Raw genomic sequence first — 19,246 nt, forward strand, 5'->3', positions numbered from 1 at the left:
AAAATACATGGAGGATTGGCTGTGATGTAAACTACCTGCATCGTTGCACAATTATACAAGACATCCCATAACGCACCACACCAAAAAGTCTGCTTTCCTATAGGGATGCACCGATCAGGTTTTTTGCTGCCGATCACGTGGATTGGCCAGAAATTTTCTACAACATTTTAATAAGTGGTTCTATCAACTGTCCCTCGGCATTCTTCCAATATCCAAAAGATGCCCGTACTTCCCACTTTGTCTTCTTTGAAGGATAATAAATGTCCTCCTGAGCGCTGTCGTCTCCTCCTTTGGCCATTATTTCAGCTTTAGCTTCAAGAAAGTTTTGGTTGTAAACAACAAAGTGCGCATGTGCCGCCGGCAACTTCAGCCGATGATACGGTGGCTGGTAAGGGTCACCGCGCCTACACCGCAGCCACGGTAATCCCACCAAGATAATATAGTTTTTTAAAAAACAAGACGGTTATTATTATTGTCAACTTTTTTTTTTACTGGGGTTTACCGCTACACCGGTTACCGTGACAACCCTACGGCTGATCGGTCTGCTTTGATCCATTTTGAAAATTCCGATCAAAACCGATAGGGGCGCTATCGGCCGATTACGATCAAATGCCGATCCATCGGTGCATCCCTACTTTCCTATGTAAATGAGTAATGTTGTTATGGCCATAGAGATGGTTTGTTCTGAGAAAAGCACACGACAGGCTTACACACACACACACACACACACACACACACACACACACACACACCCACCCTTAGTTAAACTAGCTTGTCCCAAGCTACTGCAAACGTCCATGTTGGATGAGAGGAAAACGAAGAAGGTTGGAGCACACATGTAAAGTTCAGGATGTACTGGGAATATCCAGAACTTGAATGCCACATGGATCTATAGCTTGCCTTTTGAGTTGTTTGGATTCTCCAAACAGTTTCTAGCTTCACTGTTCCACCCTGGAAAAAGAAGAGTTCAAATGAATTATTTAAAACGCAAACGTGAAGACACGTGTACCTTTACTCTGAGCAGCCAGTCTAGTTTAAGGTGTGTAGTTTTCTACACTGCAGCTGGACCCAAACAAGCTGCAGGCAAGCACTCGATCGTCATACCTGATAGGTTTCACACACACGCATGTGCATGTGGTTGTGTGTGTGCATATGTGTGTGTTCATCTATACTGCGGTTGGCTCTGTGATAGGTGACAACACGAGGGGAAGCCCACCTGGAGCTCAACGCCTTCAGGAGAAAACATGACTGCGCTCTAGTGATATCTGGGGACTCGCTTGAGGTAAGTGTGTGTGTGTGTGTGTGTGTCTAACCCTCGTCCCACACACTTATCTATCTTTATGAAACTGTGACACGTCGTCCGTGTGATGCATGGTAGTATCACATCCACTGTAAGCATCTCTGGATGCGGTGTCTGTGGTTCGAGTCCCTTTCTAGACCACAGCTGGAGTTGAACTGCGAGTTGGGTGAAGGCACTCGTGACCCACGGCTAAAATCAGTTAAGTGTGGGGGCCTGAGCTGCTCACCTGTCCTCTCCTCTGGCTTTTCTCGCAGGTTTGCCTCAAATATTATGAGTACGAGTTCATGGAGCTCGCTTGTCAGTGTCCTGCTGTGGTTTGCTGCCGGTGCACCCCCACTCAGAAGGCTCAGATAGTCCGGCTGCTGCAGGAGCGTACAGGCAAGCTCACCTGCGCCGTCGGTGAGCAACACACGAGCTCTCCATTTAGTGTTGTCTTTTCCTTATCTTCATCAGCCTGCACACATAAATGTTTCAGCCACAAACTGCCATAACTATCTCGCCAGTAGTCACCTCACACAACTCCCAGATTCAGAGGGCCTCAACGATTTTCTGTATGGTTTCATTCCCAATTTCTTGTTTTGCACAAGTTCTTAAGTGGTATTTCTGTTTGGTCTTAATTTTATTGATCTGAGACCCAATGAAGGGAGCGTCTCATTCACACGTTTGTGTTAGTGAGTTACTTGTGTGAATAGCGACGCCTCTGTGGCTTTTGTTTTCTCTTAGGAGACGGAGGAAACGATGTCAGCATGATCCAGGAAGCCGACTGTGGCGTGGGAGTGGAGGGAAAAGTAAGGCTCTGTCCATCTCATCGCCTCACATTGACGTGACACACTAACAGATTTTCTCCTTTGTATTTCCTGTTAAGATATCTCCCACATTCTGTGTTGTAGCAGAAAATACACACACACACACACACACACACACACGCACACACACTTTTATGAGGACCTATTGTCTGAGTAGAGGAAACAAGGATGACAGGAAGCTTTTGTGCTCAAGTGAAATAAATCTGTCATCACCCTGTCCTCGTTATTTTTCATTAATACTTTTCATAAAAAGTCTAGATGCTTCCCTGTTTTGGGCTGTTATTGAACTCAAATTGGTTACTTTCTGGAGTTTTATTGATGTTCACATTTAGTTTTAGATAAAAAAAAGCACAAAGGCATGGTCTGAAATAATGTTCTGATTAATAGTTGATTAGATTGAGGCAACGCGTATTTTACTTTTCAGCATCGTACAAGTCTGAGCAATCGCTTGCACAGCCGCAGCGACTTCACTTAGCATACATCTGCTTTAATAACTAACGACAGACTGTGTCATTACATAAGTGCTGCTGTCTGAACAATAAAAGTTGCTGTAGAATCTAGTTTCCTGCTGACTGACTACAGATCAGTGGCTCCTGTCCACAGTCGTGTTGTTTTAAGACAGTCAGCTGATCTGTTCCTTGCTATGAATTCTGATTTAAGAAACAAGCTGTGATAATTGAAGGTGCTGCAGCTTTCTAAATGCCACTGATGCTGGAGTAGAAGTACACAGGTCAGGTAAAATGAAAAACAACTCGCCCCACTGCAGCTGCTGCGGGGTAAACAAACCCTCTTAGCAAATATGACCTTACAATAAGCTTAAACCAGAAGAAACATGAGAATCTGGATAACTTGGTGCAGAGGAAATATTGAAAAACAATAAACAGAAAAGGCGATTTTACTACTTAGTGACAATGTTCAATGTATTGTGCAGTCCCAGGCGAAATGATACATGGATGTAAATACTACGGTGATTACCCGTGCATTAGGGCTGAAGCGATTCCTCGAGTACCTCGAATAATTCGAGTACAAAAAATCCTCGAGTCAAATTCTCTGCCTCGAGGATTCGTTTAATTCATGTTTAATTAATTCATGGCTTTGCAATCGCCCGGGGTCATGTTTCACCCGGACCAAAATAAGTGACGCACATACACACTGGACTGAATGCACACGCGAGTAGCGAACGCAACTTAACTTTCTCTTAAGCCATGGCGGTGTAACGGAATCAAAGTGATGTAACTAACCAAAGTTGTATTTTAATACACTGTTAGTAGTTCACTTTTATAAACAGAAGAATAGGCTGTTTTTATCATCAGGGAGTTTAATTAAACACTCTGTATTGACTTCGAGACAATAAAAGAGAGAGAGATGGGATCGTTTGAGAATCTTTAATTTCTGAATTATAAATTCTAAACAATCTACCAGGACTACTCTGTGATGGATGAGAATGGATTCGGATGTTGTGTTGGTGCGTGTGTGTGAGTGTGTGTGTCTGGTTCAGATTCTCTAGGATGACGTAATCGAATCTGGTCGTCTTTGTTATGACTAGATATCACGAGGCTTATAAAGTGATGACATGAGCCGCTATTTTGCCGTGTACGTACCCAGTGGGGTCTCCCAAGTAGATCAGGAATTGCCAGGTCTGGAAACCTCGGATGTACGATGGAGCTGTCGGTGCAGCGGTCACAACGTTTCAAAACCCGTCTGGAGGGTCGGCCCGGTACGATTCAGCAGCGTCAGCAGTTGCTCTTATTTTGAAAGGACGTCGTCTGGTTGTTAAACGACGAAAATCTCCCGTTTCACAGTTCTTAGTTTAAAGAAAACGCATCCGGCCAGGCTGCGCTTGTCTTTAGGATGATGGTGAATAGAACTGAAGTCACAATGGAACTGCCTTAAAATGGCGTTGCCTTGTTTTATATCTCTGAATTGTTGATAAGTTTCAGTAAAGTAGATTGGACACTTGAAGTCAACACCAGATTCTCCTGCGGCAGCCGAAAGCTCTGATTGGTTGGAACAATGTGTCATGCGTTTCTATGGAGATGAGGATCAGTATGTCTGCACCGTAGTCCTGGTTTCATTAAACATAATTCATGACATATTTATTTCACAGATCATTCACTTGATTATTGTTGATCAACATCTGTTTTGCTTAATAATTTTAATCACAAATAAAGTACTTTGATTAAGTAAAGCTTCTTCTTCTCCTTCGGACTCTTCTCCTGGAATGTAAACAGTCTGAGGAACAACTCGACCTTGGTTTTTCTACACGGTGTTATTGTGCCCAGGGGCCAGCTGTATGGAGTTGAAAACCATGAACTTCATAACCTTACAGCGGACAACGTGGACCCCGGTGGAGTGCGAAAAAGACAGAAAATGTCAAAGTTGTGGGACCATTTTTCACGTCGTAAGGTGGAAAACGTAGTCCAGTGTAAATACTGTAAAATGGATGTAGCCTACCACAACACCACATCCTCCATGCTGCAGCACCTGTAAATGTCTCTTCTGCAAGCGGACTCGGAGCCTCTACAAGATAATGCATTTTAGCCTGTTTTTCTATATATTCTGCAGACACTGTGCGACTTTTTCGTTCGTAGCACTGAAGTTTCAGCTCACACCGTACGTCTGGTAGCAACACGTCGGACTGAAAATGTGCTAAAAATAGCGGTTTTTACACAATATGTCAGACTTTTTATTGTGTTGTTATTGATATTTGTTGTCCCTCGGGATCGCTGCAGGAGGACACGGGTATTTATGAGAGTGGCGGAGGAAAACGAAAGAAAGTAAATAAACGTTTTGTGATCAGTATAATTTGACAAAACCACAGCAAACATGCTTTCTCGACAATCCTTGTTATTGTGTGAGAAAAAAAGTGTAGAAATTAAAACGGACGTGTGTTAATAGGGAAACAGCCGGCGAGCTGTTTGCGCCGTGAGCGGTTCTGGTTCGGTTTGGGCCGCAGCCGCTCGCAGCGCTACTTCAACAGTTATCCTCCTAGTTTTTGTCTGGCTTGCAGGCTAGCAGATTCTCACATGAGGGGAAAATCGGCTCAGGTTGTTTACTTATTTTTTGCACAGGCATTTGTTTACTGTGAAGTAAAGTTGAAGTGCTGAAGTTTTGCAAACTAATTTTGAATAAAACTTGAAGAATAACTGGCAATTGCTTGCTCATTTTAAGAGGTCTTTCATAATTATAACATGCTATTTGATATAATGGTTTACAAACAAAAAAGGGTCATTTATTGGAGTACTCGATTAATCGAAAAAAAGATTTGATAGAGTACTCGATTACAAGAATATTCGATAGCTGCAGCCCTACCTTGCATACTATCATAACTTTTCCACAGATTTGCATTGTGATGGCATAGAAACAGTTCTTCCTGCCACAAGCTATGATTAACAAAATTATAAAATTTAAAGTCCAGTTGTAAGGAAACGCAGACAAATGATGTCCTGGAGAATCTCGACTGTTTCTGGGAACCTGGTTGAAAACTGGGACATGTCTAATACATCGCACTGTCTCATTTGTTGTTTTTTAATAAATGACCTCTTCAGCTACACGAACAGTGGTGTTTCCATCGATTGGCCACTGATAATTATCGGATGAAAAGTATAAGGTCAGCATTTTCCAGTCAGTACCTTCTAGTGCTGATCATACAAGCCTGTAGCTCATACTTCACAACCTGCAGAGAGTAGACTCCATCACACTAAAGGCACGCAATGGTAAATAATAAACAAACATGTCTACCGTGTGACTATCTCGCACCGTCTAAGCGTGTGGTGAGCAGTGTTGGGAGTAACGCCGTTTAAGTATAACGGCGTTCTTTTATAGGTAACGAAATAATCTAATTAATTACTTTTCCCGCCGTTGCAACGCCGTTACCGTTACTGGGGACGGAACGTTGTGCGTTACTATGTGCTTGTCGAACGTTGAGCAGCTGCGTGAGGATTTCTGACCGCCACACTTCAGCTGCAGCCAGGGAGAGAGAGGTGTCGGTAACGCGCCTACAAACACGATGATGATTGACCGGGTGGGCGGAGACCCTCACCGTCTCAGTCGCTGCATTCTGTAGACCCAACGGGAATAACTCCGTTTAAAATAACCGCGTTAATAAAAAATATTTCTTTCTGTAACGAGCAAACTAATTAATTACGTCTTCTTTTATCAAAACGTCGTTCCTGTTACTGATAAGAAAATGCGTGCAGCAGCGAATCTGTGGATCTGCAGCCGTGCCCTTAGCATGACAGCGGGACGTACCGAAGGTCCGCTCACCTGTTCACCGCTAGACGTCCTGATCTTCTACCTTCCTAGATCATCCAGCTGTAACCTGTTCCTGATCATGTCTTTAGTCCCGCTGTAACACTGATGCATCACGTCATGGAGCTCAGGTGTTATCGGAACTACCTGTGTGTGTTTACCACCCAGCTTCAGCTGTTCTGTGGTTGGGTCTGACCCAAGTTAGTAAATGTAAGTCCTCCATCAGGCTTGTGCCTCTTCTAGTGTCATTTTAAAGGCTTTTATTTATTTATTTAACCATTACTAGATTACCAGCAACAGAAATGCTGCTAAAACACACAATTATGTGAAGCTGGAAAAATTAGAATACTGTGCACAATTACATTTATTTCTGTAATTTAACTTGACTGAGAGACCATTTAAAGGCTCGGGAACCTTTACAGGTGTTTCTATTTGCAATTTTAAATTTTAGCTGATTGGGGTCTTGTTAAATATCACACAGTGACCTTTTAATAGATTAGTGTAATGCTCCTGTTAGTAGTTCCTCCTGTTAAGTGCTTATTTGTTTAAATTATTCAGGTTTATATAAAACATTTAGACATACATTTTATTATGTTCAGTCATTAGTCATTTATATTTTACTATTGCAGTAATTCTTGCATTCTTTAATGAAAAAAGTAACTAAGCAGTTACTTTTGTTGGTAATTAGTTACTTTTATGATCTTGTAACTCAGTTAGTAACTGAGTTACTTTTTTGACAAAGTAATCAGTAACTATAACTAATTACTTTTTTAAAGTAACGTTCCCAACACTGGTGGTGAGTTTCTAGGCTCAGAATATAAAGGCATCAGGAGCAGCAGAAGTCAGTCATCTGTGTAAGGCACGACAGCCAGAATGCTGAGAAATACCCAAAAATGATTGAATTCATTGTGTTAAAGTGCATCTTTAATGTTCTTTAAAATGGAAGAAAAACATCTAAGGGCAAAAAGTTACTTTGGTTATCCTTCCAGTTTTTCAGATAACTAGCAGGTAGGGATGGGTACCTTTGACATTTGAATCGATTCAGTACTAATTCCCGGTACCTAGGAATCGATACCGGTACTTAACGGTACCAATTTTCGATACTTTTGAGTGTTTAATTTTTAATTCTCTTTTACAATTATATATATATATATTTTTTCTCAATATATAACAATATTTGATAAATATCACGATAAATAACATTCAACTGTTTGTATTTTAACATCGTCCTTGTAGTTTTATAAGCTGATAATTAAACTGAAGCAAACATCTTTACTGTGAACTAAATTTACTGCGTATCTTCATTCCTTTTGCCGTCTTTTTTCATTTGATTTTTCCTACCGGGAAGTTAGAATTTCCGAGGAGAAAGCGAACGCACCATTAGCTGATAACGGTGGCAATGGAAGCTAACATATCAAGCTAACGTTATTATCTTAAACATTGTATTTACCTACCGGAGCAGATTAAGATGAGGATGTCTCACTTAGATCGTTGTCGCTGGTTTCATCATCACCCAGTTAGCCATCACATTTAGTGAAGTGGACCCAAGCTTTAGCGTGCGTTCTTTCTGCCATGCTGCTCTGTTTACAACTCGCTCGCAGCGACCGACGACGTAACGCTCTTGCGCATGCGCAGCTGTCTAGGCAAGTTCTCGTTATGAAGGACGGGTAACGAAACGAGGCACCGTTTGAAATGACGTGAATTGGTGCTCGGTCGGTACTATGGAATTCGGTCTGTACCTTAAAAAGTACCGAATTCGGTACCCATCCCTACTAGCAGGTGCTTAAAAATACTAAAGTGGGCAGGCTTCTCTAAAAAACTCGCAGTTTTGGAGTCACAGGACTCATTACGTACCCAAAGGAAAACTAAGAAGAAGACATGGTTATTTTTAGTTGCTGAGGCAACACAAATTTAATTTGTTTAACGATGGCTAGTGTTTGTGTATGTTGGTGTTTTACAAACTCCTGTTTGTCTGGACGTCGTCTTCATCACTTTTCCACAACAGAAAATAAACATGAGTAGCATAGAGCATAGAAACGTAAAGGCAACATGGGCTGGGGGTTTCTGTTGGTGCTGCTGTAACTGCGGGCTGCCATCTTGGGTGGGTCGCCAGTCACCCCCCAGTGCATTCATTGGACTAGAAAAGTCAATAGTAATCCCACATAATCTGTTTTCAGTGGTATGCCGGTTGTTGGAACTGTAGACCGCACAAAAACAGGCATAGTTGCTTACTCAGCGTTGACCAGAGGTGTGGACTCAAGTCACATGACTCGGACTTGAGTCATTATTTTAATGACTTCTGACTTGACTTGATGAAATCTACAAAGACTTATGACTTGACTTGGACTTGAACGCCAATGACTTGCGACTTGAATCGACTTGCATCTGTTGTCTTGATGATGACTTGAATATTTGATATTTTAGCACAAAAGTGGCCCGACATGGACGAAAATGATAAATCATTCTCTGTTCTGGGTTTGATCTTGTACGGCTAACAGTTTCAGTTGCACTTTCTGCTTGTTTCAGCAAATAAATGAAGCTTTAAGAAGCTTTTATTCTGGAATTTATTTATTATCATTAAATAGAAATTGGACAGATGATTTGATTATGACTTAAATTCAGAGTTAAGGACTTGGACTTCCACATCACTGACTTTGGACTCGACTTGGACTTGGTTGTCTTTGACTTGAACTTGACTGGAAAGACTTGTGACTTACTTGTGACTTGGTCACACCTCTGGCGTTGACTCTGATTAGGTTTTGGAGAGTGAGGGACCCATCCAATATGGTGGTGAAGTGGTTCGCGTTGCTTTTATTTAATCCGAGGCGAGACGTCCAAATATCAGGAAATAAGACTCCAAGTCCTGCCATGCTGTGCCAGTCTGTGCTACAGCAGACTTGTCCGTGCATTCCTTCCTACCAGAGACCACTGCAAATGAACGGATTAAACGAGGGAACCACACCTTTATTGCACCTCACAGCCACAAACTTCAATGTTTTTATTGACATTTTTGTGGTAAACAAACACAAAATAGTACAGTAGGTTTTAACATTAAAACAACAAAACGAAACAAACAAAAAACAACAAATAAAACCCTGAAAAGCGTGTCGTGCTTTTGTCCTTGGCCCCTTGTGTCACTACTTTGTAGAGCTACCTTTCCCTGCAGTTACAGCTGCAAGTCCTTTTTAGGAGTTTTCAGTCGATTCTAAACAATGTGCTGTTTCTGACTTTGTAAACCTTTGTTGACTTTTCGTTTCATTGATTTTGTTTTCACCGGTATAACTTGTACTTGCTGATATATCTACTTAGATGTCCACTGCGAGCTGCGAGGGCTTGTCCTCACTGTCCTGTGTCCTTGTCGTTTGACAGGAAGGAAAACAAGCCTCTCTGGCTGCCGACTTCTCCGTCACTCAGTTCAAACATCTGGGTCGTCTTCTCATGGTCCACGGCCGGAACAGCTACAAACGGTCTGCCGCCCTCAGCCAGTTTGTCATTCACAGGAGTCTGTGCATTAGCACCATGCAGGTAAAGCTGCCAGTGATTCTTGCTGAAAATATAACTCAGATTCCTTTTTTTACATTTGCTTTCTGGCATTACTGGACGTTTAAAATCTGTGAATATTTTTCTGCTAACTCTTAGTTTTTTTGGCATTAAAATGATATTTTGGCAAATATGAGATGCATTTCTGTGTACATGTTATAATTACGCCCCAAAGCCTGGACAGCGAAGTGTGTGTGGGTCCTGTGACCCCTTAATGTCCTCAGCTCTTGGTTACTACAGAAGGACTGTAGGTGTTCCTTATTGACTTGAGATGATCTATTGTTTAATAAAGAGGAATCGAGTAGCACTTTCCTTTCTCCCAACATTTAATCCAAAGCCATTTCGTCAGATCCCTGAATGATGAGGTCTGTAGATGCTGCAGACTGAATGTGATTGTAGCAGGGTCGTAAAGGTTCCTCATATCCGCTAAAACTCAACAGGGACCAGTTGGTGCGAGGCCAGGAGACGCCTTGGGGTTGCTCATGGAAAGGTGGAGTGTACGATGACTCAGAAGAGGCAGGCTGCAGTGCCCTCTGAAGCCAACACCACCACAGTATTCCCTTTCTGTTCCCATGTCCTAGTCCAACCTCAGCCCCCCCAGTCTGGAAGCATGGCCCGTGACTCACTGCATGGTGAAGCTCTGTTTGCCTCAGATGAACCACAGCTGCAGCTCTGGGCCCGAGAGCCTGGTTTGTTCAGACACTGACCAAACATGTCACCTATTAGTGTTCAGATTAGAGAGTCGACCGTCTGCAGCAGCAGCGCCATGGTGGAGTCGGGCTTCAGGGCTTATTGGTGTTCTCTTGTTGTCGTTACAGAATAAACTTGGAACAAGTGTGACATTTCCTTCCTTTTAATAAACGAGTTGCAGGTTTTCTGTAATTCCGATTAGAAACCAATAACAGTTGATGTGTTTTCTGTTGTTTCTGCAGGCAGTCTTCTCCTCTGTCTTCCACTTTGCTTCGGTCCCGCTCTACCAGGGATTTCTGATTATTGGGTGAGATACAAACTGGGGGGTGATGACTTTTCAACAGAATATGTGGCTGCCTTGTTTTGCTGGCATTTCCTCTGCTAAAGCGCCGCGGCAATACGAGGAGGGGAAAGTCTGAAATTGTGCTGACTCTGGTGCGTGTGTCATTTCATTTTTCTCTGATTTCTCATTTCCGGCTCTCACAGCTACTCGACTATCTACACCATGTTCCCCGTCTTCTCTCTGGTGTTGGACAAAGATGTAAAGTCTGAAGTTGCCATGTTGTACCCAGAGCTGTATAAAGATCTACTGAAGGTACCTGATGAGCAGTCTCACACACACACACACACACACACACACACACACACACACACACACACACACACACAGTGCTCCCACATAAACACCAGTTCATACGAAGACTTTGATGTGTTTCCTCTTTTGCTCCCATAGGGCCGACCCCTGTCATTCAAAACATTTCTAATATGGGTCCTAATCAGCATTTATCAAGGTAAGGCAGACGTCTAACAAACCAACGATGCTGTCAGATAACAACTGTGATGATAAACCAGGTCGCAGAGCACAACAGAAATGGCTGAGCGTTAGCGGTGTTGTGTCAGAATGCGTTCCTCCTCCTCCTGTTGAACCCTTTTCAGACTGACATTCTGGAATATGTGCGGACAATTCAGTCCGGTTTTTAACCAGAACTGTGTTTTCAGACACACCACTTTTGTACCGGAACTTGTTCTTTCGGCTGCCTTCACACAGCAGGGGAGTTCCAGACGTCCGGGGGGGGGATCAGACTTATGTTATTAAGCATAATTCTGCGCACACGAAGACGCATAAGAGACCTGGATGATGAAGCTCAGTGGTTAAAGGAATCACTGAAGCAGTGTGAAGCGGTCCGTCGCGCGTCTAGACGGTACCGTAGGAGGCGAGCTGCCGTGGTTCACCGCATGCTACAGGAGAGAGCTATCTAGGTGCGCACAGCGTCCCCCGCCCCCCCCCCCCTTGTCCGGAACTCGACCTCACCAGTCTGAAGCAGCCACCCTGTCCGTAACAAGTCCGGACCTGTTACTAGGGGCGTCGTCCGGTTTAATTACGGAACACGTTATCCGGATGTTTGTATTCAGACACAAAGGTCTTACGGACAGAGTCCGGAACATTTCCGTTTTTCATGGCCTGTCTGAAGGGGGCTTCAGTCTCTCTGCTGCTTTATGGCTCTTTACCATCAGTGCCGACTAAGCTCAGCTCACTTTGAAGTGTTTATCAACAACAGACAGATTTAATCCCTGAATGGGATTGTAACGACCCAAACAAGCTTTCATCTGTCTGTGGAAATGAGCTTTGGTCCCAAACTGCAATGAACTGTAAGGATTAACCCCCAAAAGCTCTTTACAGCAGAATTTCAAGTAAAACGACAAGCAGGAGATCTTCAACTCTGACAGAAATAAGGCCCATTAAGTCCCATAATGAGATTCAAATCTATCAAAAATTCTGATTTTCATCTGGCAACCCTAACCCTGGCAACACCCCCAATCTCACATAAAAATAATGATGGTGTTGGTTACATTACATCTTGTTCTAAAGGATAGAAATGTTGTCCTGCCAGCTGCTAAACGTCCTCATAAACAGGAATCCTCACAGGTGAGAATGACTTGACGACATCCTGCCCTCTCAGATAAAATCAGGTCTGATTCCCTCATGAAGCAACAAAGGCTGGTTCTAAAAGTCTGTCGGTGTGCATCAGCCACTCTTGGTTGGTGGTGATGACCTGATGTAGACTCGAGTTCAAACCGCCTCATTTCATTTAAAGGTCACAGAAAATATTAGCACCATCAGTGAAGGGATTGGAACCAGCTGATTGGGGGTTTGCCTGTTAAATGATAGTTTCTGTCATAACCAGACATTATACGGGCACATTTACTGTTCAGTTTAACAATATTCTCATCATGTTTTAACCCGGCAGAATACGATCAGCTTCTTAGATATGTAATGGGCCATTCCCATCTGTACCGGGTCGGCCCGGGCCGGGTAGCGTAGGTTGTTTACATATCTGGGTGGCCTGGTATTTTTGCGGGCCAACCAAGGCTCATTCTCAGCCCTCTTCTCGAGGGGGTCTGCTTCAGGCCGACCAGGACCAACACACCCACTGCTGACAGCAAATTCACACCTTCCATTAGAGCAAGCCTCTGATTGGTGGGTAGAATCAGCCCACATGGGCTTAAGGCAAGGATGTGTGGAATCAACCGGGCCAGGCTGGGGCCGACTGGGGCTACCCGGCCCGGGCCGACCCGGTACAGATGGGAATGGCCCAAATGTGACCTAAAAAGGTCTCGTTCTCTGAGAGACCATGTAATATTTCACTCTGAGTTCCTCATACAAGGCCATTGACTGCATTAGCCATAGACGAGAAAGCAGTCGGGTCAAATAAAAGCCACACAGATGTAACGTTTTGGAAGGGGTTACTTTTAATAAAGTGTCTAAAAATAAAGGCATTCAATAAAATGTAATATTCCATAAAAATATGGATTATCAATATTATTGAACCTTTAATATTCCATCAACTTGGTAAATATGTACTTTGGGTAAGCCAGGGAAACAGCACTTATAATTATTTGTCACAGAGTTAAAAATATAGTTTATTAAAATCAATGATTCTTATATTTCTACGATTAATGATCATACAGGATAAATCATCATAAATGATTATTTAATGTAATCACAACTGAGACAGTAACCAAACTTTAATGAAACGTGATCTTAGATGTTATTAAGAGTCTAGAAAAGAACGTGATGTCTAGGTTTATTAAATTATCTTGCTGAATTATTGATTTTTAATTAGCTATCAAAATAATAATAATAACCCATCCAACGCCAGTGTGCAGAGCTTCGGTGTCTGTGTGATGGAAGTTCTCTGTGATCTGGCTGGCCGCAAAGTCTTCTCTGCACGCGAGTCATTTTGACTTCTCGGGGTGCAAAGGCCTTTGATCAAGCCCGGCTTGAGCTGGTCAGGAGATACCACCCTTGGTGACTGCTGGAAGCTGGCAGAGTTGTCTGCGTCTGATGGAGATTGGCAGGTTAAACAATGTTGTTTAGTTCTGAAAAAGGATGGTCCTTCACGGCTAAAAATATTCCGTTGAAAGACCTGGTCCCATCCCCCAACAAGAGATTCATTTAGCGTGAAGGCTGGAACACCTTCAATCAATCAATCAATCAAAGCTTTATTTATAAAGCGCCTTCCGCAACCCTGTCAGGAAGCCCAAAGCGCTGAACATGGTACAGTTGTAAGTAATTATATTGAATAAATTAACAATAAAAGAAATTCAAATTACAAAATACAAAATGGAAATTACAAGATAGATGAAACATTCTGGTAAAGGACAAATGTGTGAAACACATTTGGATTGAGTGTACCAATGAAAACTGTGGAATGGATTCAATGGAGCTTGGCTTGAACTCAGCTCTAGGGGAAGTGTGTTCCTTTAAGGTCCGAGTTGGACCAGTCATGGCAGAGAATCTAGGAGGCGTTAGCAAAAAGTCCTCAGATGTCACCTCTTTTTCCAAGAAACTCAAAAAAGGCATATTAATAAGTGACGTAACTGATAATTAAACCGTCAAGTAGATTAGTTTGGTGTATCTAAGATCTGAAATGAGGCATTTTAAGGATAAACTGTTATTTTTGATTCATTCATTACTGTCAAGTCATCAAGGCTTGTTAAAGCCGCTTTAGATAAAACATTCACTGTATAAAACAGAAAATGAGTGTAGTGAACCTATAAAGTGAGGAAATCATTGTATGAGACAAAATAAGATTATTTTATTAAAGTTAAGAGTGATGTCTTCGGTCTGGAGCCTCCCGGTGACTGGAAGCACAGATTCTGTTAGACTGTGCCTCCCGGTGGCAAGGCTAGAGATGGTAAACGGGACACTTGTTGGTATGGAAAAGCACACGGCGTTCCGGGCAGATGAAGTTGGCTGTGGACTGTTTTGATGACCTCTGACAGTCGAGGTCTGTCCTACGCTGCACAGATCGACGTCCTGGCTAAAGGTTCTTGCCCACCTTGACTTGCAACGGCAGAAGGCTGTGTTGACCAGGAGAGAGCAGGGCGTGTCTCAGCCAGTAGATGCTAACCATTAGCATTAGCAACTCCACAATATGGTGGACATGCTCAGGCTTGAGTTATTTGTGGAGGTAAAATGTCAACGTAGAAAGAAGAGCAAACAGTGGCAGCAGAAAAGTCACACTGCTGTTAGCCAATCAGAGGCCACACATTAGCATATCATGAATATTAATAAGCAAGACTCCAACAAACCCTCAGAATAATTAAGCATAGTTTACACTGACAACAATGCTTTTATTTATTAGACCGCAGCAGATTTAAGAAAAAATTAAGGAACGAGACCTTAAATATTGTCATAATTGTAATAATTCTACATTTGATTTAGACCGCTTTAAACCCGGTGCTGCTCTACTGTTTATGTACAATTTAGTTTGTGACAAAGCTGTTTACACATTTTCAGCACAGTTGAAAAACTGTTATAAAGTTAATCCTTAGAAGTATATTTACCAAAACCCTGAGACTCGCGTGCATCCTCAGTAGTTCTGGGCTGAAGAGTAAAGAGACGGTTTGGAAGTGGAGGGGACCTCTGCTTCACCCGGTTGTACGTACGAAGACATCAGGTCAGATGTTGGGTGGAGTTCAGGTAGGATCCAGGTGAATTCATCACAGACAAATACGAGCTCCACTTTATGACACATCACTCTGCAACAGCCCACGCACTCAGGGGAACTTCTCGACACGGACCGTTAGCAAAGAAAAGCTGTTTACAAGCTACGCCCTGAAACTTTTATCTATTTCTATCACAACATGAGCGTCCCACTTTACAGGTGAGATTAGGATCCACTGTTATTTAATCACGTGGGCTTGGTTAGCAAAGCCAGGATTAGTGTGTCGGTTTCACTTTGCATTCTATTTTTGTGTCCAGCTACACTGTTCCATCAGATTTATGTTAGTTTCACTCCAAACATGCAGAGCTATTCACGTTGTTTTGGTAAAAGGTTTTGTTGTTGGATTAGTCCTTTCCAGATGGGAATTACCAGGTGAGTTCACAAGCATAATGAAAAATAACAAAAAAATTAATCAAAGAAAATATAAATAAAAATGAAGATTAAAAAATAAAAAAAGAGTCTGAAATATAGAGAAATGATAGAAGAACCGGCATGAAAAACAGGTTAGGAGCAAGATGAGGATGACCTGACATTAAAGCCTTGGAGAACTCACCTGTACTTTGAATAGGACGTTAAATGCAGGGTTCACTAATTTAATTGACATCTGCAGTGGTCTCTAGTAGGAATGATGACCTTGTAAGTCGTACTCTGGAGAAACAAAGCTCCAGTTCACCAATTTCAGGAAGTAGAAGATTGCCACATCAGAGCTGAGCTTTAGACGACAGGGTTTGGAGTCTTATTTCCTCATGTTTTGACATCTAGCCTCTGATTGGATAACAACAACACGACTCTACCACGGACTCTGTTTCCTTTGCAACTTAGATTTTTTTTATCTCCACAAATAACACGAGCCTGAAGGAGTTCTGCTGTGTGGTGGAGTTGGTAATGCTAACGGTTAGCTTCCGCTAGTCGAGACGTTCTCTGCTGCAAAGGCAGTGTGACAAACACTTGTGTACAAACTGGGCATTCAACATGGTGGAAATGGTAGAGCTGCGTTCAACACTACAAATCTGATTTGCCGCCTTCAAAACGCCTTGTAAAGGTGTTGTCGCCACATTGAACCTGTCTCTGTGTGTGTGTATATATATATATATATATATATATATATTTTTATATATATATATATATATATATATATATATATATATATATATATATATATATATATATATATATATATATATTATATAGCCATGGCCTGATGTGAGGCTGGGGGGTGCGTCGACATGGTCGGGACATAGGCTAAATAAGTTTGGGAACCACTGCCTTAGGCTACTGCTCCCGCGACCCGACTCCGGATAAGTGGATGAAAATGGATGGATGCATATTTAATTCATTATTAAACCCTCAAAAGTATCGAAAATTGATATGGTTAAGTACCGGTATCAATTCCTCTGTATCGGGAATTGGTACTGAATCGATTCAGATGTGAAAGGTACACATCCCTACTACGGGTGTTGTGCTAGCCGTGGTGCCACATGCTTGCCTCGTTGTGGAAATGGGCATCACTCAATGAAGTCACATAACGAGGACGACAGCAATAAGAATATGAGTGATGAAGCTACTTTTAAATGTATTCATATTAACATGTTTTTTTAATGAAGTACTTCTTGAATAAGTGTTTTTTGGGCAGATAAAGGAAAAGAAATAAATACAGAAAGAAATACATATTAATAAAATACCTAAAGGACAACTTGGATGTGTTTTAATTTTCTTCTTTTTATGCGTGGTTGATATGCAAAATCAAGCAACTCTGACCAGGAGGAAGAAAATGTGATGGGAGCATCCCTAGTGTTCATCACTTTTATACAATATCACAGAGAAATCACCAAAGTATCTGAATGGCTCTTAACTGCCTTTAAACCACAATCGTGCTGTTGTGGTTTCCTGCGTCAGCAGTGAGTTGCTTCATCCCTGCATGAGCTGACGGTGATAAAAGGAGCTCCTGCCCTCATCAGGAACATCTGGCCCGTTTGACATCTGCAGCAAACCTCTTCATCAGCTCTGTGCTACCCTTCGTATCCTCACATCACTAAAGCTATCTCTCCGTCCCCCCCACAGGAAGCATCATCATGTATGGAGCCCTGCTGCTCTTCGAGTCGGAGTTTGTCCACATCGTTGCGATCTCCTTCACCTCGCTGATCCTGACTGAGCTGCTGATGGTGGCTCTGACCGTGCAGACATGGCACTGGCTCATGATCGTGGGCGAGCTCCTGAGCTTGGCGTGCTACATCGCCTCGCTTGTCTTCCTGCATGAATTCATAGGTGGGCAAACAGACGCTCTTAATTTCTGTTTTACTGAGACGAGAAATCAAAAGCCACAATCGTTTCACCAGACTGAGTCGTGTTGTTGTGCTTCGGTCGGCCTTGAACTAGTACGTCAGCGTTTGGAGGTGGGGGAGGGGCGCTGCTCTTTTACAGTGGGTCTCCAGTGTGCAATACGCTGTGGTATGCTGGGTATGAGGAAGTGTAAAGGTGAGGGGATTGACCGAATGTCCTGGTGTGCCTTCGCTTCAGGCATGTGGTAGTATCAAAGAGGAAATACCACCAGTTCGGTCGGTTTCCTGTGAGCTGCTTGTGTTTACGTTAGTGAAGGTGCGTTTGGTGGAAGGGAGGCGTCGGACAGGAATAACCCCTCAGAGCTGAACTAAGTGTTATACATCTGCTGTTGTTGCCTGACTCTAGCATATCTGTTTACCTTGGCCCAGAGAAACTGAGCTGTATTTACTTTTTCCATAATAGGACCTAAACAATGCTCTGACCAAAGCGTTATTTCCATCTTTACGTGTGGTGTGGAGTTCCATTTTCAGCCTGCACCCTCCACCGCTGACGGGCATGACCAGCATGTGGTCAAACGGACCCTTTTTGTCACGTTTCCCAGCTGAATTGGACTCTACCATTGTGCACCAACATTACACTGGTTGTTATTTTGCTATTATTTGTTGTTCCGACTGTTGGATTCAGCAGTCCTCGTCAAAATCATGATCTTAAAATCCGTTAGTCATTTTGGTTATTCTCCCCTCCCAAGATTAAAGTAGGTGTCACCAGGAGCAGATCCGCACCGTTAGCCCCATAGCTCTTCGCGTCTCTTTCTGTGAGTGAATATCTGCACCTAAAACATAATCATCACCGTCTCCGTCCGTGGTGTTCAGTCCACAAACTGCTTTTTTAAAAGGTCATCGCAGAATGCCTCCCCCTGACCTCTGGCTCTTCCTCTGTGACAGACGTGTACTTCATCACCACGGTGTCGTTCCTTTGGAAGGTGACTGCCATCACTCTGGTCAGCTGTCTACCCCTCTACATCCTGAAGTACCTGCGCAGACGCTTCTCTCCACCCAGCTACTCCAAGCTGACCACCTAACAGCCGGAGTGAGCCTCTGGCGCCAGAGAACTTCATCTATCCACTTTCAGTAGTTGTGAAAAGCTCTCTGGCAGGGACGGGTTGCTTACTGAGACGGAGAGTTTGTGTCTGTTAAACCGTGTGTTTGATCCGGGGACCGAGTGGGGAACTCCTGCTAGAAGCTGGATTGAATGAACCAGATTCAGCTGCATAAAAAAATCTTCCCAACAGAAACAGGATCCTGCCGCTGCTGTTGAGTGTGAATGTGCAAAATAAAGAAAGTGGGAGCAGCTCAGTAGGTTGTGCA

The 19,246-nt window shown here is 42.9% G+C and overlaps 1 protein-coding gene across 1 annotated transcript in view; it reads left to right on the forward strand.

The window, feature by feature from the left end:
• The window catches only part of LOC107390453 (probable phospholipid-transporting ATPase IIA), a 57,586-nt gene extending 38,340 nt beyond the window's left edge, over positions 1–19,246 (forward strand). Inside the window, exons 20-28 of the mRNA XM_015967167.3 lie at positions 1,193–1,282; positions 1,555–1,699; positions 2,024–2,088; positions 9,727–9,882; positions 10,830–10,894; positions 11,074–11,182; positions 11,321–11,378; positions 17,661–17,864; positions 18,824–19,246. Coding sequence (XP_015822653.1) covers positions 1,193–1,282; positions 1,555–1,699; positions 2,024–2,088; positions 9,727–9,882; positions 10,830–10,894; positions 11,074–11,182; positions 11,321–11,378; positions 17,661–17,864; positions 18,824–18,960 — 1,029 coding nt within the window. The 3' untranslated portion in view covers positions 18,961–19,246. The remainder of the gene's footprint in view (positions 1–1,192; positions 1,283–1,554; positions 1,700–2,023; positions 2,089–9,726; positions 9,883–10,829; positions 10,895–11,073; positions 11,183–11,320; positions 11,379–17,660; positions 17,865–18,823) is intronic.

This window comes from Nothobranchius furzeri, chromosome 15 (assembly GCF_043380555.1).
Source record: "Nothobranchius furzeri strain GRZ-AD chromosome 15, NfurGRZ-RIMD1, whole genome shotgun sequence".
Lineage (NCBI taxonomy): Eukaryota > Metazoa > Chordata > Actinopteri > Cyprinodontiformes > Nothobranchiidae > Nothobranchius > Nothobranchius furzeri.